This window comes from Thamnophis elegans, chromosome 2, assembly GCF_009769535.1.
Source record: "Thamnophis elegans isolate rThaEle1 chromosome 2, rThaEle1.pri, whole genome shotgun sequence".
NCBI lineage: Eukaryota > Metazoa > Chordata > Lepidosauria > Squamata > Colubridae > Thamnophis > Thamnophis elegans.
Window position 1 is genome coordinate 169,293,002 of NC_045542.1, and position 22,031 is coordinate 169,315,032.

A 22,031-nucleotide genomic window follows, 5' to 3' on the forward strand; every position below is an offset into this window, starting at 1 on the left:
TTACCACAACGATATTAAGATTTCTTAACCTAATTTTGCAAAGCTTCTTCTCCGGTAACATTGTACTGCTAACTAGGGCATACAAAACCTTTGCCAGACCAATTCTTGAATACAGCTCATCTGCCTGAATTCCACACTGTGTATCAGACATTAATACGATTGCGCAAGTCCAGAGGTATTTCACAAGAAGTGTATTCTACTCCTCTGCTCACAATAGAATCCCTTATGCCACCAGGCTCAAAATTTTGGGCTTGGACAACCTAGAACTACGCCAACTACAGTCTGACCTAAGTGTAGTACACAAAATTGTCTGCTACAATGTCCTACCTGTCAATGACTACTTCAGCTTCAACTGCAATAATACACACACAAACAATAGATACAAACTCAAGGTAAACCGCTCCAAACTCGATTGCAGAAAATAGGACTTCAGCAACAGAGTGGTCAATGCCTGGAATGCTCTACCTGACTCTGTTGTTACATCCTCAAACCTCCTGCTTATAAATCCCACATGGAGGTTTGGGGATGAGGGATCCCTGCCAATTGTGCATGAAATCACCTGAAGCTTCTCACCAGGCAAGGAACCAGCTTCACGACTGGGGCATTTGAGCCTAAGGGTGTCATGTGAATAGAGCCCAACAGATGCCAAATCTGGGTCATTCTGGCATCTTAGCTGAAGGATAAACGAGCTCTAAGGTGATGCTGGGGTTATTCAGCCATTGCCACGGCCCTTGGGAGCAAAGTTTCCATCTTTGGAGAAGGAGGGTCACAATCCTTTGGGGGACTGTGAAGGCTATGGGAGGGGAGCCTCCTTTACATCTCCCAGAGAGAGGGTCCTTTCTAGGGGCTTTGGGGAGCAACAGGCCCAAAGAGTGAAGAGCTATTCTTTTAGACTCTATGAAATTCATTCTCCAGGCCATCCCTGGAGCTAAGTCTGCAGTCCTCTCTCCAATATTATTCTGATATTTTGCATCCAGGTGCTGGAGCCCCTCCTCAGGGAACTTCTCTCCCCACCCCCCACCCCGTGAAGATGCAGAAGCCTCCCCTGGTTTTATGATGTTTCCCGGCTTAAGTGAATATATTGCTGTTTGTTCTGTGTAAACTGCCCACAATTTCGTTTCAAGAGTGGGATAACTTTCCAAAGGTTTTCAACAAAAGATAAAAATAAGGTAAGACTAAAATTTCCAGCGAGACTGTTTAATTGAGGGAGGGGCTTAGACTCTTCTCTCCATTGAAACCTGCCCCTTCCCACTGGAGGACTGGGTGAAATCCTGGCTAGGAATCATTTTGCCCAGATTGGGCTGCAACACCAGCTGACCCTCCGTCGTTGAGTGAGAGTCCCAGCTCCGTTCTCACGATCCTCCAGGTTAGATTCCTGCAGCAGACATTATTAACCTGCAAAACAAGCTTTTATTACTGTGCAGTCAAAGGTCAGAAGACTTTGAACAGGCAGAGAACTTTTTGTTTTGGTGCAGAAAGTAACCTCGGCTTCATTACGTTTGAGCTCTACCGTTGCTGGTTCTGGACAACGTCTCCCTGGGACCCCTCCCTCCCTCCCTCCCTCCAGGACCCCCGGGAGACAATAAGGGAGCAGCGTTTTTTTCTCTCTTCTTCGCGGACTCGGACGGAGCGGAGAATTTTGGCAGAGTTGGACTTTTTTGCGCATCGGGACGGGACCCGAACGGGGGCAGCGCCTAAGCGACTTAACGGACGGCGTCTTCGGTTGGAGGTGCACGGGGGCGCCTGGTTGGAGAGCGATGCTGCTGCACCAGGCGCCCCTCTTGCTCTTGGGAGTTGTGCTGGGGTCCTTCGTGCTTGGGACTTTTTCCGGTGAGTTCGCGACGGGGAGGGGGGAAGGAAACAGACGGGGAGGGGGTCTCATGTCCTGAGCTGGGTCTTTCTCTCCCCCATCCTCCCCCCTCAGTCCCAAACGCCTTTCCCAGAAGGCAAAACCCTCCTCCTCTCGCGATTCAGCGATCCTGGTTTAAAAAAACTTTAGTAACTGATTTGTAATCAGCCCCCATTTTTATTTCTGGGAGAACAGAGAGTAGAAGTGAAAAGAGAAGTTTTTAGACTTCAGCCCTGCCGTCTTTCTCCTGGTCCTTCCTTCTCCTGCCTGGGCGAAGTCCTCACCATCCAGCTCCACGGTTATCATCAAACTTTGCCCTCACTGGAAAGATCCTCAGCTCATTTGTTCCAGTTTAGAGAACCTGTTGGGGAGGGGCTGTTTCTGATAATAGCACTTAGATTTCTGTACAGATTGATACTGTTTTACATTCCTCTCTAATAAACGCTTGAAGGGGATGGTGTTGTAGTACAGACCCCACAATTCTGCTCTTCTCCCTCTTCCCTCTCCAGCCTCTCCTTCACACTCCCTGTCCTACTTCTACCGCCGACTCTCAGAGCACAGCCAGGAGCTGAACCAGTTCTTCATTAGGGGCTACTTGGATGACCAGCCCATCATCCGCTTTGACAGCCTCACCAGGAAGATGGAACCTCTGGTGCCCTGGGTGGAGGAGGCGGAGAAGGAGATGTTTCTGCCCCCTGAGTGGGTCTTCAGGGATGACCTGGACAAGTTATCAAAACTGGACCACCATGCTGGAGGTGAGCAGAGCCAGGGACAGCAATGCCTCCTGAAAAGGAAAGAAGACCCCAATCCCCACCCCCAATTATCTCTCTCACTTAAAAACTCTTCATGGCCTGACCTCAATAGTAATAGCAGCACTTAAAAGTATATACCGCTTCCCAGTGCTTTTCAGCCCTCTCTAAGCAGTTTACAGAGTCAGCATCTTGTCCCCAACGATCTGGATCCTCATTTTACGGACCTCAGAAGGATGGATGGTTAAATCAACCTTGAGACTGTTGAAATTCAATCTGCCAAATTGCAGTCATCCGGCAGTCAGCAGAAGTAGCCTGCAGTACTGCACTCTAACCACTGCACCACCATGGCTCAAACAGGGTTAACTGAAGTAAAAGACATTTCTCCTTGTGGGATAAAGAGGGGAAGGGGAAATCAGGTTTCTCTCCCTGGGAGGGATGGGAGGTAGAATAAAATTGGGTCTTAGGAGAGGAATCCTGGACCCTTTTCATTCACATCCATTCTCTCTGGATTTCTTTCAGGGCGTCACACCTGGCAGGTGAATTTGGGCTGTGAGCTCAGGGAAGATGGGAGCAAAAGAGGATTTTTGCATTTTGGCTATGATGGGATGGACTTCATCAGCTTCGACCAGGAGACCCTTAGATGGGTAACAGCTCAGCCCCAGGCCAAGAAGGTGAAGGAGAAGTGGGAGGAGGACCCTGGGTGGTCCCGTGGAAACAAAGACTTCCTAGAGAAGACCTGCATTGAGTGTCTGCAGAGATACCTGTCCTACCAGAAGGAGGTTCTGCAGAGGATTGGTGAGTGGCAAAAGACGGTCTCCACTGAGCATGTTTCTGTAGGCTCCCACTCCCCATATTATTTCTACCCTACATAGCCAAGACACACATTGCAGAGATTCAGGAGAAATCTCACATTATATTACAGAAGGAAAATAATCTTCATTTCCCCCCAAATAAGGACTTGAAAGACAAAGAAATTGAGTGGGAAAATAAGATCCAGTCCAATTGCAGTGAGAAAATCTTAGAAAGCAAAAGAAACCAACTTTGGGTCAGAAGGAAAAGATCAGTTCCTGATTCATTTGTGGAACTTGAGCAAATTCAATTGGGGTTGGGGGGTTAAAACTGAATCAATTCCCAAATTAGGGTTTATGTTGATTAATTAGACAACTTTACCCCGAATTCTATATATTTTGTTTTTTTTAAAGGAAGAGCTTCAATGTTCCCATCTTTGTGGGTACCAGAGGTTCAGAGGAGGAGAGGGAGAAGGGGGAGAGGGGGACCAAATGAGGACTTGATATTTAAATCAACTTGCCAGAAAGTCTAGAAATCCCAGGAACTCAGGTGTTGCTGTTTCTGCAGAGCCTCCGGTGGGGAAAGTGACTCACAAGGTGGTGGATGACAGCCTGGAGGTCCTCTTCTGCCAGGCCTTTGGCTTCTACCCCAAGGAGATCAGGAGCACCTGGACGAGGGATGGAGAGGTCTGCCAGTATGAGACCCTCCTAAGGAATGTGGCCCCCAACTCAGATGGGACCTATTATGTCCTGCTCAGCATTGAGATCGACCCCAAGGAGAGGAATCGTTTTCGGTGTTACCTGGAGCACGAGGGCTTGCGGGAGCCCCTGGTCTTGGCCTTGAAGGAGGAAACAGGTGAGAGGTTGGATGATGAAGACATGGATCAGTGTCATCTCTACTGTTCAGATAGAGCTATGATATCTAGTCCTGCATTTAGCAACGGGAGAGATGAGATGATCTGGAAATCTGGAAAGATCTGAGGCTACAAAACTGAAAGAGTTTTCCTTTCTGATAGAACTATCTGATCTTAAGAAGTTATCCCGTGTTATTCAATGACTTTTTCCACTGATCTTTTGTCAATCCAACAAGATAGACTGGCAGAAGAAACCAATCTCATGGTGCTTCTTTTGCAGGAAGTCCTCGACTTACCATAGTTTGTTTAGTGACCGTTCCCAGTTACAATGGCACTTTAAAAAGTGGCTTGTGACCCGTTTCATAGTTACAACCCTTGCAGCATCCCCATGGTCACGTGATCAAAATTCAGGCACTTGGCAACTGACTCATATTTATGACAGTTGCAGGGTCCCAGGATCACCTGATCCCCTTTTGTGACCTTCTGGCAAACAAAATCAATGGGGAAGTCAGATTCACTTAATAACCATGTTACTGCCTTAACAACTGCAGTGATTCATTTAACAACTGTGCCAAAAAAGATCATAAAATGGAGGAAAATTCACTTAACAACTGACTCAGCATCAGAAAAGTTGTGCTCAAATTGGATTGTAAACCGAGGACTATCTGTATTATAAAATGAAATTTACAGAATCTTGCAATCTGAACATTTCTCTTCAGGGGAACTAAGGAGGGTTTGTAATTTTTCCTTAATCTGATTTCTTGGCCCAGACTGAAGCCACCCTCATCTAATCAGTCTTGGTGATGGCTCTTCCTTCTGCCCTTCAAGGCCATTCCCTCTGCCATCTAGAGCCTGGAGGGGAGGGGCTGTAGGTGGGGGCCCTTCCTGGAGTCCAGTGCAGGTTGGGAAATGCTTCTGTTGCTCAGCATCTCCACTTCAGGGAACTCAGCATCTGCCTAATTGGAACCATGTTTCTTGTCCTTGTTTAGCTATAATATGGTGGATTTCCTTGGGAATTGTGATTGCCATGATCTTGATTCTCTTCCTGATATGTAAGTTCCCGGTTTTTAACTTCCCGGGGGGCTGGTGGGAGGAGCTGCTGGCTGTGAGTGAGGGAGACTGAGAGGGAGTACAGAGGACAAAGGGAACAGCCCGCATACCTAATGGCGCGCAAATCATATAACTGTAAAGCAAAAACAGCAATAATACATTCAGGGTTAGTGTGCTTGATATTGTGATTTGATTTGATTTCAAAATGACTGGCTTAGTTCGTGCAATCCTTGTTTTGCAGCTGTCTTTCGCAGTACTCCTTTCAAATTTGGATACTGTCCCCTTTGTAAAGAAATTACTAGTCTACATGGACAGATCACCTATCTAGAATCTCTAATCTGTTCTCTCCAAGCAGAAGTTAGGTGCCCAATTCAGCCATTCCACTCTATTGAGCTGCCACGCTATCAGCCCCCTCTACCACAAAGACCCTGCAAGAGAAGGGCAGGATGGATAACCGTGGGATCTGGAAGGGTGAGAGCTGTGGACCACAAACACAAAGCTTTCAATCTATCCCAGCATAACAGATGCAGTGCCCTTGCTGACCTTAATAGGGACACTAAAGTGACAGGTCAAGATAGTTGTGATGATGATGACTCAAATAAGCAGGGGATCATGGTCCAAGATGAAGAACTTACTTTTGAAAGGGGAAAGTGTGAAACAGATAATACACATCAGTCACACAAGAAGAGCAAGGTATCCAAAAAGAGAAGTCACCTTCTGGTTGGTGATTTAATGGTAAGGGATGTAAATTTAGGAAAAGATATGGAGGTTTTGAAAGAGGTCAGGTGTCTGCCAAGTGCTACTGCCAGCAGAGACAAGAGGCATATTCTTAAATAGTCAGGAATGCCAGTAAGGACTGTGATGTTGATGCTATTATACATCTTGGCACAAACATCTGTCCCATCTGTACTTTCTGTGCAGAATGATTTCCAGAGCTTGGAGTATGAACTTCCTTTGATATTAGTTTAACATCCTGTTGTAAGTTGTTTCATGGCAAGTTGGCTGTAGTGAGTTGCCCCACAGTGAGTTGGTAGACGCAGTTTGTCATAGACTGACCCACCATAAACCCCTGACCCACCAATAGCAATAGCAATAGCAGTAGACTTATATACCGCTTCATAGGCCTTTCAGGCCTCTCTAAGCGGTTTACAGAGAGTCAGCATATTGCCCCCAACAATCTGGGTCCTCATTTTACCCACCTCGGAAGGATGGAAGGCTGAGTCAACCCTGAGCCGGTGAGATTTGAACCGCTGACCTGCTGATCTAGCAGTAGCCTGCAGTGCTGCATTTAACCACTGCGCCACCTTGGCTCACCCCTAGAACAGACAAAAGAGAGAAGGTGCAGTGGTAAAAATTGCAAATAGTGGTAGAGGACAACACTGGGCAATATCCACCAGGCACGTTCCTTTATATATGTGGTGAGCACATCTTGTCAATCAAGAATTGTGATGTCCTGTAAGATTTCTAAGAGGAACCTGGGGCGTTTTAATTTTGATTTTAACTTTTCATTTTCTCGTAGTCCAGCACATCTTCTCAACCAACATTTGTGCCCTTCAGCCACCATAAAGATAATGGGATAACACATACTCCTTTCTCCCTCCTCCTTCTCTCCAAGAGCCAAGCTAGTGTAATGATTAGAATGCAGTACTGCAGGCTATTTCTGCCAGGAACGTGCAGTCACTAGAGGCAAGGGAGGCGGAGCCTCACCACTCTCATCAGGAAAAGAAAAGAAATTTAATTTTTTTTAAAAAATAATTAAAGCCAAGATAGTTGCTACCAGATTCCAGGTCACAGTGGCTTGGTGTCTGCTTAGTGTTAACCAAAGCAGGAGGCGAGAGAATGCGGGGCCTCTTTTCCATAAGGAATTTTTCGCCTTCTAAAAGTTAAGAAAGAGTTAAAAGGCAAAAAAGTTCAGATGGAAAAGAGGCACTAATTCTCCCGCCTCCTGATCTGGAAGCAGCCAATCATGTCTTCTTGAGCACGCTTACATTGGGCGGGTTATTTCGGAGGGTGCGCTTCAGAGGAGTGGGGGAGAAGGAGGAGGCTCGCTCTTCACCCCTCCCCAACCTTCCCAGGGTCCAGATTCCCTTTGCTGCAAGACTTGCTGTCTCTTGCATCCCAAAGGTGGGTGGGTGTGGGAGCTTTGGTGGCCCCAATTCTTCTCTGGGGGGCGGGGGGTGTCTCCTGGGGCTGCTGGCAAAGATAGATTCCCGAGGAGCGACTCCTTGGGTGGCTGGAAATGTCCGCACATTTCAGCCAGCCACAAAACGCGCTTAGCCGGGGGTTTCCTTACAAGAGCCAGGCGGGAGGAGCCCTCGCTTCGTTCTTATGGAGACGGGCACTTTGCATCACGGGAGCTGCCAAGCGCCTTTACTGCAGACCTGGGCGCTTGGCGGCTCCCACGATGCAAAGTGCCCCGCCACCCACCCGCTGACCCGGCCTGCGGCCGCTGCTTCTCCAAACTCTGCCGCTGGAAGTCTTGGATCGCCTCTGGGGGAAGGCTGAGTGAGAAGCGGAGCGAAGCTTCTCCGCGGCCTCCCGGCGCTGCGCAGAGACTGCTGACTGAAATTTGGCACTTCAATTCTCACCAGGCTCAAGGTTGACTCAGCCTTCCAGCCTTCTGAGGTTGGTAAAATGAGGACCCAGATTATTGGGGGAAATATGCTGACTCTGTAAACTGCTCAGAGAGGTCTGTAGAGCACTGTGAAGCAGTATATATGTCCGAATGCTATTTTCAAGATGCTGAGTTAAAATCCAGACAATTGTATCATTGGGGCCTTTCACGGTCTTAAACATAAATCCTTCTCCAGGTCAGGCAAAAGCTCTTTACCTAAGCAATAAATAAGATGTTCTCTCTTTTTTGTCATCTATCAGGCCAGTGGTGGAGATTTAGGAAAAATATATATGATTATATTTTTTCTGAAATGGCTGCTTTCCCCCTTGTTTATGGTACAAAAGTGGAGATTCAATCACAGACAATTCTCCAACCCCAAGTAACTGTAGAGGTGAGTCTGATTATTGCTGAAGTCTCAACACAAAACTCTGGACTTGGAATACACCAGAAACTCAAGGCCATGAAGGTTGTTGGGGTAGGAAATTGAAGCCCAAGACAGCCATGGAGGAATTATGGACTTCTGGAGTTTCTCTGGGGCTGAGTCCCTTCACTGGGGACCCTGTGGTCAACTGCTCTGCAAGGAAGATCCAGCCCAGCTCAGTCCTGCTGGCCCACCAGCTCAGAGGGAGGAGTGGGATACAGGGAAGGAACAGGAGTGGGGTGAGGAAAGGGGGAGCAGGGTTCTGTCCAGGAAGAATTGGAGTGGGGGAGAAGGAAATGGGGCTTGGAAGAGCATTGGGGGGACTGTTAAGATTGTGGTGATAGGAGCATGGAAAACACCCATCACTTATATGAACTGGGATGCTGACTTTTTTCATTTTCTCTCTTTGCATCACGAAGTATCCTGTCGGTCATGGGGGCCTCAGAATCCCCTCAAAGACACTGTGTCAAAATTGTCCACTCAAAAACAGAAGCACCAGAGGCTCACAAGGAGGAAATCATGGGCTGGAGAGTTGTCAGTATCCTTACAGACACCGGCTGAAGCAAGAGCAACAGAGTCTGGAGTAAGAACGATCAGCCACTCTATGGACAGCCCAGGATCCCTATTCCAGTGCCTGGAAGTCTCAGAAAGTGAAGTGTTTGTACTTTCAGTGCTTGAAAACCTGTTGCCCATTAATGCTTACATGGACAGGTGTCAGGGCTGCAAGTAATACAACCTGTTCAATAAGAACTCTGAGGCAGACAGGTTTAATTTTTATTAGGACATATCAAATTGGCAGATTCCTGGTGGAAAACTGGCTCTAGGTTTACACTGGTTCCCCCCTTCCCAATTAAAAGTAAAACTTAATCACTTCCCGCCAGTCTCAGTCACATGGTCCAATCAACATACAGCCCAACTCCGAGGTCGGTAAAATGAGGACCATGATTCTTGGAGAAAATAGGCTGACTCTAAACTGCTCAGAGAGGGCTGTAGAGCACTGTGAAGCGGTATATACGTCTGAGTCCTATTGCTATTTTCAAGATGCTGAGTTAAATTCCAGACAATTGTATCATCTGGGCCTTTCAAGGTCTTAAACATAAATCCTTCTCCAGGTCAGGCAAAAGCTCTTTACCTAAGCAATAAATGAGATGTCCCCTCTTTTTTGTCATCTATCAGGCCAGTGGTGGCGATTTAGGAAAAATATATCCCAGCAAGTGAAATCTGATTATATTTTTTCTGAAATGGCTGCTTTCTTCCTTGTTTATGGTACAGGTGGTGAGACTGAATCACAGAGAATTCTCCAACCCCAAGTAATTGTAGAGGTGAGTCTGATTATTGCTGGAGTCTCAACACAAAACTCTGGACTTGGAATACACCAGAAACTCAAGACCATGAAGGTTGTTGGGGAGGGAAATTGATCCCCAAGACAGCCATGGAGGAATTATGGGCTTCCGGAGTTTCTCTGGGGCTGAGTCCCTTCTGCTGGGGACCCTCTGGTCAACTGCTCTGCAAGGAAGATCCAGTCTATCTCAGTCCTGCTGGCCTACCAGCTCAGAGGGAGGAGTGGGAGACAGGGAAGGAACAGGAGTGGGGTGAGGAAAGGGGGAGCAGGGTTCTGTCCAGGAAGAATTGGAGGGGGGAGAAGGAAATGTGGCTTGGAAGAGCATTGAGGGGGCTGTTAAGATTGTGGTGATAGGAGGAGGGAAAACACCCATCACTTATATGAACTGGGATGCTGACTTTTTTCATTTTCTCTCTTTGCATCATGAAGCATCCTGTGGGTCATGGGGGCCTCAGAATGCCCTCAAAGCCACTGTGTCAAAATTGTCCATGCAAAAACAGAAGCACCAGAGGCTCACAGGGAGGAAATCGTGAGCTGGGAGTATCTTTACAGACGCCGGCTGAAGCAGGAGCAACAGAGTCTGGAGTGAGAACTATCAGCCAGACTATGGACAGCCCAGGATCCCTATTCCAGTGCCCGGAAGCCTCAGAAGATGAAGCTGTATGTAATGGATGAGGATTTTTTTATGTTGTTTTTTTATGTTTAAAAATAAAAAAAAATGGTGGGAAAAAAAGAAAGTGAAGTGTTTGTACTTTCAGTGCTTGAAAACCTGTTGCCCATCAACGTTTACATGGCCAGGTGTCAGGGCTGCAAGTAATACAACCTGTTCAATAAGAACTCTGAGGCAGACAGGTTCCTCAAAGAATAGTTTTATTAGGACATATCAAATTGGCATATTCCTGGTGGGAAACCAGCTCTAAGTTGACACCGGTTCCCCTCTTCCCAATTAAAAGTAAAACTTCATCACTTCCCCCCAGTCTCAGTGTTAGATCGTGGGAACGGAGGAGGTAGACTGAGGCTTCAGTAACAACAGCTCTTTATTAGTGACTCAGATAACTAGCAAAGACCCTGCCTGGCAGCAGCCCTTTTATAGGGCTCAGTCAGGGCCGTCGACCAATCAGGTTTGAATGAGTTCCTGCAGGTAACAGAGGACCTGAGTGGAAACCACTTACAATGCTATTTACATAAGAATCACTCCAAGTACTTAACACCCCTCCCCTCTTAGTTGGTCTCATCCAACTTGTGACGTAGTCACATAAGTAGGTGGGCTTCTTGGAGGCGCAGCTAGACCTGTGCACTTCAGTTGGCCCCAGATCTTTGGTCAGGTCAGACTTACCTGTTGCTTCAGCTTCTGTGCGTGGTGGAACCTCCTGGAAGCTTTCACAGGGCGCGGCTGGAGTTCCTGGAGCCGGTTCACTTGGAATTTGCAGCGGTTCTGCATCTTTGCCAGATAAGCTCTCCGGCACATTTGGGGTTGAGATTTCCATTGCTGGAGTAAGGTTTTGCTCCATGCTGTCAGGGCTGTGGCTAACTCATGCAGGAGTTACCTCTGGTTGTCTAAGTCTGCATTTGGAGAGGCGGCTACGGAGTTGGTTGATGTGCCTTCTCAAAATGCGACCGTCCTCAAGCTTCACCTGGTATGAGCGAGGTCCAGTAATACCAGTGACCATGGCAGGAACCCAGAGTGATCCCCCGGCGTAGTTTTGGGCGTAGACTCGATCTCCTTCGCTAAATTACTTTATTTCGCTACTTGAATCAGGGATGTGTGTCATGGCAGAGTCCTTTGGGTGAGCTGGTCTAAGTGCGACCTTAGCCGGAGACCCATTAGAAGCTCAGAAGGGCTTCTCCCGGTGGTAGCACTCGGCGTTATATGTTGGGTTAGTAAGAATTGCCATTTGAGAGAGAGAGAAGTGAGGGAGGAGGAGGAGGGGAGGGAGGGAGGGAGGGAGAGCGTGAGCTTCCGCTTTCGATCTGCCACCCAAAGACTGAACGGAGAAGCAAAGAGGCAGGAGAAACAAAGCAGGAGAAGTGAAGCGAGAGCCAATCCGGGCCATTCCTTCCAAGAGGCAACTTTCTTAAAGAGAGGTAGAGAGCGGGGGGGGGGGGGGAGAGAAAATCCCTCCTTCCTTCAGCCCAACACTCTCGCTGGCATCCCGGCCGGATGAGAGGGACTGCAGAGGGTCTCCTCGAGTCTAGGGCAGCGAATCATTCGATGGGAAAGTTGCCTCTTGGAAGGAATGGCCCGGATTGGCTCTCGCTTCATCTCTCCTGCTTTGTCTCTCCTGCCTCTTTGCTTCTCCGTTCAGTCTTTGGGTGGCAGATCGAAGCTCACGCTCTCCCTCCCTCCCCTCCTCCTCCTCCCTCCCTTCCTCTCTCTCTCTCTCTCAAATGGCAAATCCAAGCAGCCGCTGCTGGGAGCCGGCCCCATGCCTTCACACAGAGAAACAAACTTAACAAAGTGCTAAGTCTGCCCACCAACTCTTAAAGAGAGGGAGGGAGGGAGGGAGGGAGGGAGAGAGAGAGAGAGAGAGAGAGAGAGAGAGAGAGAGAGAGTGAGTGAGAGAGTGAGTTAGTTAGTTAGTTAGTGGGCAGACTTAGCACTTTGTTAAGTTTGTTTCTCTCTGTGTTGTGTATATATATACATGTCTCAATGGGTGCAATTGTGCAAGCTTTTTTTTTCCTCTTTAAAGGAATTTTTGGATTTCTCCTCACCAAACCTTTAAGACTGAAAGAGTTAGAGTTGAAATATAAAGAGATTGTCAATCGCCATACTGTTAGATTGATAGGCAATTATGGACTATCTTGATTATATCCTCCTTGGAAAGAATATGCTACTGTATGGTTGAGAAAAAGATCAAACTTCATTCCATGGAAACCCAACAAAGTTCATAGGGAGCCTTTCTTTCTATGATGGGCTTTTTGGGTCAACGTGAATATCAGTTATCAAAAATGTAGGTAGAAAATTAAGCAGCAATAGACAATTACAAAAAGGGAAGCCAACTTTCTGAATCTGTTTCTTTGCACTTAGTGACTTATAAATAGACTAATGTTCTGAAAACCTGACCTAAATTACTATATATTTTAAATAGCTGTAAAGCTATGCTGAAAAAGTTGTTCTCATGGTATTGTGATAAATTCAGTAAAAAGAAGGGAATTCTTGATGAATTTAAGGAGAAATGAGAGTATTGGATAGTAAATGGACAAATAAAATTACCAATCAAAGAGAATATTTGCACCTCAGGGTTGAAATGAGATGTTCTCTCTTACTCTTTCTCTCTTCTCTCTCTGTCTCTCTCATCCTCTTTCTCTTTGTCTCTCTTCTCTTTCTCTCTCCCTCTTTTCCATTCTTCTGTCACTTTCTCCTTCTCCCTTCTCTCTCCTCTTTGTCTCTTTCTGTCTCTCTCACCCTCTTTCTCTTTGTCTCTCTTTCTCTCTCCTTCTTTCCCACTCTTCTGTCACTTTCTCTGTCCTTCTCTGTCTCTTTCTGTCTCTCTTCCCTCTTTTTTTCTTCCTCTCTCCCACTCTTTTATCACTTTCTCTCCTGCCCAACCTGTCCCCATACTTCTCTTCGATTGATCATGTTTGTAATAATTTACCTTCTTTCCTAAATAGGCGCAGTTCCCTTACTGGATCCCTCGCTCACTCAAACACACACACACATACATACACACTCATGCACAAAACCATTTTTCTCCATTCCAATTCGGATCCTATAAATCAATTGCTCTGTGAAACATCTGTGAAAAAAATTCAGGTGCTCAGGCATGAAAATGTGCTGCTCAAATACTATACTTTTCAGCACACACTGAAAAAAAATTAGAGGGAACATTGCTTAAGGGCTCCGTATTATACCCGAATACGGTTGCCTCCAAAGTCGGTTGAAACCAAGGCCTTTTCAAACCTGAATCCACAAATGCCACCCTAAAATATAAGAAAATGAGTTCTTGCAGCTTCAAACACGTGAGTTTTTTTCCCCTCGAGGTTGTGAAAATCGGGCAAGATTTGAGCCTCGATCCCTTCTGGGGGAGCCTCTGACTTTGGAGAGGAGACCAAGGCTCCCCCACTCCATAATCCTCCATTGTCTGATCCGAGAGGGAGGGGGAGCCACAAGTGGGAAACTGATGAATGGTAGGGGAGTTCTGAGTTGCTTCCCTCAATTGGCTCCCCACATCTGTCCCTATATTGAAGGAGGGTGGAGACCTCTGGCAACTCTGCACAAGTGCACACTGGGAACAGGCTCCAGCTGTTCGTCTGCCTCACTGATTTCTGACTCTGATAACTGACATATGGCTCTGGCCCACTCTCTGCTCCCACACAGAGCCCTCATCAGAGCCTTCCCCAAACTCCGGGACTGTGAAATCAGTGAGGCAGATGAACAGCTGGAGCCTGTTCCCAGTGTGCACATGTGCAGAGTTGCCAGAGGTCTCCTTCTGAATCCCCCCCAAGGACCCATCCTGTTCCCCCTTCCTTCCTCCAGGGGGTGCCTACCAGCAGCCTCTCATAGCAGCTGTCCCACCTCTCTCCCTTCGGGCCTGGGTCCTGCCCCGCCTCCTCTACTAGTGTCTGGGTACAATAGGACCTGGACTCCTTCTCGAAGGCCTTCTTCATCGTCCTCCTCCTCACCAGCCCATTTTCTGGTCCAGTGGAAGTCTGCCGCTTCCTCAACAGGACGCAGCGGCTGTGATACCTGGACTGGGACTCTTATGATCGAGTAGGAGGAGATCGACTACTTTGACAGCGATCTCAGGAGATACATGGCGTTTTCTCCTTTGGGACAGCCCGATGCGGACAAGTGGAACGAAGACCAGATCTATCTGCAGACAAGAAGGCCAAAGTGGATTCCTTCTGCAGGCACAACTCCAAGATTTGGATTCAGGGCTCTCACCTCTCACCCTCCCAATAGACTCCCCATTGCAGCCCCCCCCCCAAGACCACCTTAAAGGGGGGTCTCAAGCCCCCTTCAATATAGGGATAGATGTGGGGAGCCAACTGAGGGAAGCAACTCAGAACTCCCACACCGTTCATCAGTTTCCCACCTGTGGCTCCCCCTCCCTCACGGATCAGACAATGGAGGATTATGGAGTGGGGGGAGTCTTGGTCTCCTCCCCAAAGTCAGAGGCTTCCCCAGAAGGGATCCAGGCTCAAATCTTGCCCGATTTTCACAACCTCAAGGGGAAAAAACGCGTTTTTGAAACTGCAAAAATTCTTTTTCTTATATTTTTGGGTGGCATTTGTGGATTCAGGTTTGGAAAAGCCTTGGTCTCAACCGACTTTGGAGGCAACCGTATTCGGGTATCATACGGGGCACGGAAGGTCCCACTCCCACCCAGTCACGGAGGGGCGAGGGGGGGTCCGACTGCTTCTCATCTCCGTTCCGCCGCCTTCCCACGACCCCCTCCCCATCACAGTAATAACGAAGGGAGACGGCGATGTCTTTTCGGGCCCCCTAAGCGAAGTGGAGCGAGGGAGGGAGCAGAGAGCACACGGAGATCGAGGCTTCTGAGGCTACCGACTCTCTTGCCCTCGACCCCTTACCCCATTACTGGTGTCTCAACCCCTTTCCTCCCCCTCTTCCCCCAGGAGCATTGACGGCGCATCCCAGCCCCTCCTTTCCTCCCTCCTTCCCCCTTCGCTTCCGGGGATCCGAGCCAGCGCCCCCACCATCAGCAGCAGGGGGAGCCCAGCAGAGCCCATGGATGCTGCCCCACAAGCGCCCCAAAAGAGAGAGGAGAAAGACGCGGATGCTCCCAGCCTCAGAGGAGGAATCGGGGGGGGGGGAGATCTGGACTTGGGGGGGGACGTTTTCCTCGAACTGCCCAGAAGAGCAGAGGGACCAATGAGAATCCTCCCTTCTGCAGCGTCATCCGCCTTCGGGCAGAGTCTCTCCTGACTTCACCCGCAAGAGAAGATACTTCGGCACATTTCATTTCATTTCATTTATTATATTTATATGCCGCCCTTTTCCCCCGAAGGGGACTCAGGGCGGCTGACAAATCAAATCTGGGAGGGGGGGGGGGTACAGACAAAAAATAAAAAAAACAAACATGACAATACATAATTTAAAACACACAACAGTCATACCATACCATTCGAGACGGGGGCACAGAGAGAGAAGCAGAGAAAGAGGGAGGGGAATCCCTTCAGCCTTGCCCCCCCCCGGCAATTCAAGGGGGGGTTGATGCCAGCCCTGAAAGGGATTATAGGGTTCCATTTGCCCTCCCCCCCTGATTCGGCGTGGAGTGGGTCTGCGGGCGATGACTGAAGGGGAAGCGCAGCAGCTCCACAACCAGCGAGGACTTGGGGGTAACAGTAACAGCGTGTAACAGTAACAGAGTTGGAAGGGACCTTGGAGATCATCTAGTCCAACTCCCTGCTCATGCAGGAGATCTGTACTAGGGATTCGTCTCTGAGCCGGTGGCTGGGGAGTCCATGGGCGTCTTTACACTTTACACCGCACCGCACACACGCACATTTCCTCGGTGGGAGTGTCCCTTCCCTAACCATGTGGTTCACTGCCCTTCCCACCCTTCCCGGAAGCTTCTCCCTTTTGCTCCCTTCCTGGCAAAGGGGCTGCCGGAGGGCCGGTTTTACCCAGCACTGTGGGGTTTTCTGACCCACCGCAAATAGCCGGTCAGTTTTTGGTTCAACAATCGCTGTTGTTGATCTCAACGTGGGGGTGGGGGGAAAAGGGGGGGCTGGAATCCCTGGCTGAGAATCGTGAAGAGAGCAAAAAAAGTGGAGGGTCCCTTCTAGGGCTGCCATGAACACCTCCCACTGCTTGAGTTGCAGCCCCCCCCCCACCTAAACCGATCCCCCTCCGACTTTGTTCGCTTCTCTGCGCGGAATTATTTCTCTCCTCTTCAGCTTGAGTCACAAAGGACTCTGCCTGGAAACCGATGACGCTCAAGCAGGGAGAATTCTCATTGGAACTGCCGTTCACATAAATGCTTAAAATAAGGTGATCAGATTTTCAGATTGGTAAAGAGGGACACCATTGACCGGGGCGGGGAGGGGAGCTTGATTAAAAAAATTTTATGGAGCAACAAAAATTTTCATACAACGCAAAAATAATATTGTAATATATTGTTTTATTTCAGCATAACTACAATTTACAAATATAATACATTTATTTACATTTATATTTATTAAATATATTTACAAAAATTATGTACAGTATTATTTTATTCTTTGGCATATTTCTGATGAGTAAATTTTTTTTAGTAGGTTGCTGTCGTTGTTTAAAAGGTCATGAAATTTTTCACAAGAATTTATTAAATTATATTTCACACATAAAATGGCTTTCAAAGTCTCAACACTTAATTGTGGTTTTTCTGATGTCCACACTTTATTTACCGTAGAAAAAATGTGTTCAGTCACAGCAGACTATTTAAAAAAAGATTCTATCCAAAATACAAAATACCAGCTGTAGTTATTTACTTAAGAATTGTGGCAAGAAAGGTGGTATAATGGGCTTACTGACCAAAGTTACAATGGCATTGAAAAAAGTGACTGATGACCATTTTTCATTCGTTGCCAAACATCAACGAATGTTTGAATCTGGTGGCAGATTCCTGCAGGAACTGAAGCAGGCTTAATCTCGGGAGCTGGGATTCTCTTCTTGATATGTAAGTGAAAGAAACACATCCACTGAAACACACACACAGAGAGAGAGAGAGAGAGAGAGAGAGAGAGAGAGAGAGAGAGAGAGAGAGAGAGAGAGAGAGACTGAGAGAGAGAATCCCTCCTTCCTTCAGCCCAGAGTCTTTCTGATGATCTTTTAAGTGTTGTGGGCAGCATCTGGCTAGAACATCTCCTCCCCTCCCCCCCCTCTCTCTCTGTGTGTGTGTCTGTCTCTGTCTCTCTATGGCTGGAATCCTCCAAAGTAAAGGAGACAGTTGGTTTCTTTGAGAGCTGCTTTTTAGATGGCGGCGCCCTTAGACGCTGCGGCTTTGTAGTTAGGAAAAAAGTAGTCTACACCGCTGGCTTCATCCACTTGCACCGGATGCATCAGTGGAGCTAACTAACCGCACCACACACCACACACCACACACCACTTTGACAGAAACAGCAACTCTGGTAAAAGCAAAGGTGGGGGACTTTGTATTTACACACATAGTAACTGGTGTTCTAACAGTAGAGTTGCTTATGCTCACTATTCTGCAGATGCTTAACTGTCATTTGTTGGCCATTTTATTCACCTAGAGAGATTTCTGTTATAGTCATCACTGCTGTCTATATTCCGCCTGATGCAAATGTTAGCGCAGCACTCTAAGTTACATGACGCCATCGAGAGGCAGCAGCAAACTTACCCTGAGGGCGCTTTTGTCGTGGCTGCGGATTTTAATCAAGCCGATGTAAAGTCCGTGGCACGACATAACCGCGAAAGTCAAAAGCACGCCGACAACACCGCGACGCTAAAACCGCAAAAGTCAAAAGCGCGCGACAACAGCGCGCCGACAGAAGCGCGATTTAACTTAAGGTAAGGTTTAGGTTTAGGGTTAGGTTTAGGGATAGGGTTAGGTTTAGGGTTAGGTTTAGTTAGGTTTAGGGTTAGGTTTAGGGTTATTTTTAGGGTTATGTTGTTGTCGCTGTTGTCGGCGCGCTGTTGTCGCGCGGTTTTGACGGCGCGGTTTTGTCACCGCGCTTTAGTGACACGTGCTTTAGTCGACCGCGGTTTTGTGGTGGAACCTGTAAAGTCTGTTCTCCCTAAGTTTGTGCAGTATGTGCAGTGCACCACCAGAGGTAAGAATACTCTAGATCATATGTACTCAACCTTAAGACAGGCATATAGAGCAATCCCCCTCTCTCACCTGGGCACATCTGACCACATCTCTCTGCTACTGTGGCCAAAGTATATCCCCCCTTAGGAAAAGGATACGGCCAGCCTTGAAAACTGTCAAAATCTGGCCGGAGGGAGCACTCGGCCAGTTGTAGGACTGCTTTGAGACTACCGAGTGGAGTATATTTGAACATTTGGAGCTGCAAGAATTCACTGACACTGTACTCTCCTACATTAAAACATGCACAGACAATGTAACAGTGAATAAGTGCATCAGAGTTTACAATAATCGTAAACCCTGGATGTCGTCAGAGGTACAATCACTTCTGAGAGCCCGAAACTCCGCCTTCAAGGCAGGAAACGAAGACAAATACAATGAAGCCAGGGAAAACTTGGGAAGAGGCATTAAGGCGGCTAAACAGAAATACAAACAAAAGGTAGAGAAGTATCTGGAAGATGATAACTCAATATTAGGCTTGATTTTAAAGCAAGATGATTGCACATGTATATTGTCCTCTTTTATAACATGATATTGTCTAGGTAATCATTTACATGTGATTACATGTTATGGAAATGGTTAATAAAATTTTATAAATGGAAGATAATGACTCAAGACAGGTGTGGCAGGGGCTACAACACCCAACCAACTATAAGGGCAATACAAAAAAAAATAGCCAATGCTAATGCCCTGCTAGTAGAGGAGCTAAATAGCTTCTTTGCCCGCTTTGAGATCAAAAGATCAGTCTCTGTGGCTCTAGACCAAAGGCCCTCTGACCTCCAGCCACTCACCCTGGATGAACATCAAGTGAGATCTGAGCTGAAGGCTGTAAATCCCAACAAAGCTGTGGGTCCAGACGGGGTGTTGGGGAAAGTGGTAAAAACCTGTGCTGACCAATTAACAGGGGTCCTGACAAGGATTTTTAACCTCTCCCTGCAACAGGCTAGAGTCCCATCATGCTTGAAAGCAGCCACAATTATCCCAGTTCCGAAGAAAGCAGCCATAAATAGCCTGAATGACTATAGACCCATTGCACTGGCACCTATAGTGATGAAGTGCTTTGAGAGACTAGTCCTACAACACCTCAGGTCCTCCACCAAATTTTGATCAACACCAGTTTGCTTATAGAAGCAACAGGTCGACATCACCACTGCTCTACATATTGCACCTTGAGAAATCTGGGAATTATGTCAGAATGCTTTTTATAGGCTATAGCTCGGCCTTTAACACCATCTTACCAGGAATTCTCATTGAAAAGTTGACTGACCTGAATTTCCCTCCCCTCACTCGGATCAAAGCCTTCCTGACAGATCGTCCACACATCTTCCTTTACATCTTCCATGCTGAAGCTCAGCACAGGCTCCCCTCAGGGCTGTGTGCTCAACCCATACCTGTACTCGCTGTATACATATGACTGCATAACCTCTGATCCATCCAACATTATAATAAAGTTTGCAGACGACACAACGGTGCTGGGTCTGATAACTGGAGGGGACGAATCAGCATACAGGGAGGAAGTCCAGAAGGTATCCGCATGATGCTCAAGAAACAACTTACAACTAAATACTAGTAAGACAAAGGAGATGGTGCTAGATTTCTGGAAGCATAGAGAGGAGCCTGCCGCATTGTATATCAAGGGGGGCTGTGTGGAGGAGGTTTCCCCTTTTAAATTCTTGGGAGTGCTTATTAGTCAAGATCTCACCTGGAAAAACAACAAGTCTCTGGTGATTGGAAAGGCCCAATAGAGACTTTATTTCCTTAGAGTCCTGCGAAAAAATCAGGTGGAACAAAGGCTGATGACCTCTTTCTATCGGCCCACCATAGAAAGTGTCCTCACAGTATGTTATGCTGGTTTAACAGCTGCGGACAGGAAGGCGCGACAGAGAGTGATCAATTCGGCACAAGAAACCATTGGTTGCCCTCTGACACCACTGGGTGACATGGCCAGGTCTCGCTGCTTTAGCAGAGTAAGGAAGATATTCAGAGATGATCCACACCCTGTGTCTCAGTGTCTCTTTGCACTTCTACCATTGGGCAGAAGACATCAAAGCATAGCCAGCCGAACAAATAGGTTTAAAAATAGTTTCTATCCTTGGGCTGTCAGACTTTTAAATACAACCACAATCACTCCATGCACACGCTAGTTTTTTTTCTTTTTCTTTCTTTTTTCGTTTCTGCTATAATTTTGCATCAGTGAGGTTAAAACCAATTTCGTTGTATTAAAGTACAATGACAATAAAGATTATACTCATGATAGCATCAAGGCATGCTGCAGCCCCCCCACCACACCCCAATTCTACTCTTCACCCTCTTCAGGCTCCTCCAGGCATTCCCTGTGCTATTCCTGCCTGAAGGTGTCAGAATCCAGCCAGGGACCTCTCCATGGTCACCTGCATGATCCTATCACTCAATATAACAACCACACCAGCAAGGTGGAAGCTCTGGTGCCCTGGACAGAGTGGGGAGGGGGGCAGAGAGATGCTTTTTAGATGGTGGCAAAATCTCAGAACAGCACCAAGGAGAACATTCTTCTTGGAGGTCTTCCAGAATCTCTTCCAGAGTGGAAGAAAGCAACCAATGATCCCCTGGCTAAACTATTAAAATCTCATTGTCTGTAGGAGGACTAAGGAGGTTTTGTTGGTAATGGGCAGCTCTTCCAGTGGGGGCTAAACCCAAAGGCTGGAGCAGAATGAAAACACAAGATCCTTATGTAGCCCCACCCAGTGGATGAAACATCATAAAGTGGAAGACATCTGCAACACGTCTTTCTTTTTTTTAATAAAGAGTTCTATTATTTTTCAATTACAAAAATAAACATTCCATCTTTCCTTCTGTAGTGTGTCTTCTGGGTACAAACATGTCTGTACAACATTGTTCCTCATTTGCCATATTTTTCACATTCATGTTAACATTTTCCCCTAAGTTTAGTATTATAATATATTAAGCATTTAAACATTATAAAACTCTCCAATTTTCTCTCCATCCCTCCCTCTCTCCATCTATTTTTATATCTATCTATATCCATGTGTGTGTGTATATGTGTGTATCTATATCTATCTATCTATCTATCTATCTATCTATCTATCTATCTATCTATCTATCTATCATCTATCTATCTATCTATCTATCTATCTATCTATCTATCTATCCCTATCCCTATCCCTATCCCTATCCCTATCCCTATCCCTATCCCTATCCATATCCATATCCATATCCATATCCATATAATCTCTCTATCATCCATCCATCTATCTATCTATCTATCTATCTATCTATCTATCTATCTATCTATCTATCTATCTATCTATCTATCTATCTACCTATCCCTATCCCTATCCCTATCCCTATCCCTATCCCTATCATCTCTGTCTATATCATCTGTCTGTCTGCCTGCCTGCCTGCCTGCCTGCCTGCCTGCCTGCCTGCCTGCCTGCCTGCCTAAGATCCAGATGGCTCAGGGCAGACTTGAATACCGGGCCCTGTTTAACAAAATGAAATTCAATGGTGAGAAAAGTAAGATGTTATACTTAGGAAAGAAACATCAAATCTACAGGTACAGATTAGGTAAAACCTGACTCAATAGC

At 46.9% G+C, this 22,031-nt stretch overlaps 1 protein-coding gene across 2 annotated transcripts; it reads left to right on the plus strand.

Moving 5' to 3' along the window:
• Window positions 1–1,340: 1,340 nt before the first annotated feature.
• Window positions 1,341–10,538, plus strand: LOC116503383 (major histocompatibility complex class I-related gene protein-like). 2 transcript variants are annotated; one of them, XM_032209765.1, is made up of 8 exons: window positions 1,349–1,830; window positions 2,359–2,604; window positions 3,121–3,396; window positions 3,958–4,245; window positions 5,233–5,295; window positions 8,168–8,298; window positions 8,748–8,911; window positions 9,601–9,612. In XM_032209765.1, the coding sequence occupies exons 1-8, from the start codon at window positions 1,758–1,760 to the stop codon at window positions 9,605–9,607; spliced, it is 1,248 nt and encodes a 415-aa protein (XP_032065656.1). In that variant the 5' UTR covers window positions 1,349–1,757; the 3' UTR covers window positions 9,608–9,612. The 2 variants fall into 2 exon arrangements, with proteins under 2 accessions (XP_032065655.1, XP_032065656.1); XM_032209764.1 differs by lacking the exons at window positions 8,748–8,911; window positions 9,601–9,612 and adding an exon at window positions 10,100–10,538 and having other exon boundaries at window positions 1,341–1,830.
• The last annotated feature ends 11,493 nt before the right edge of the window (window positions 10,539–22,031 follow it).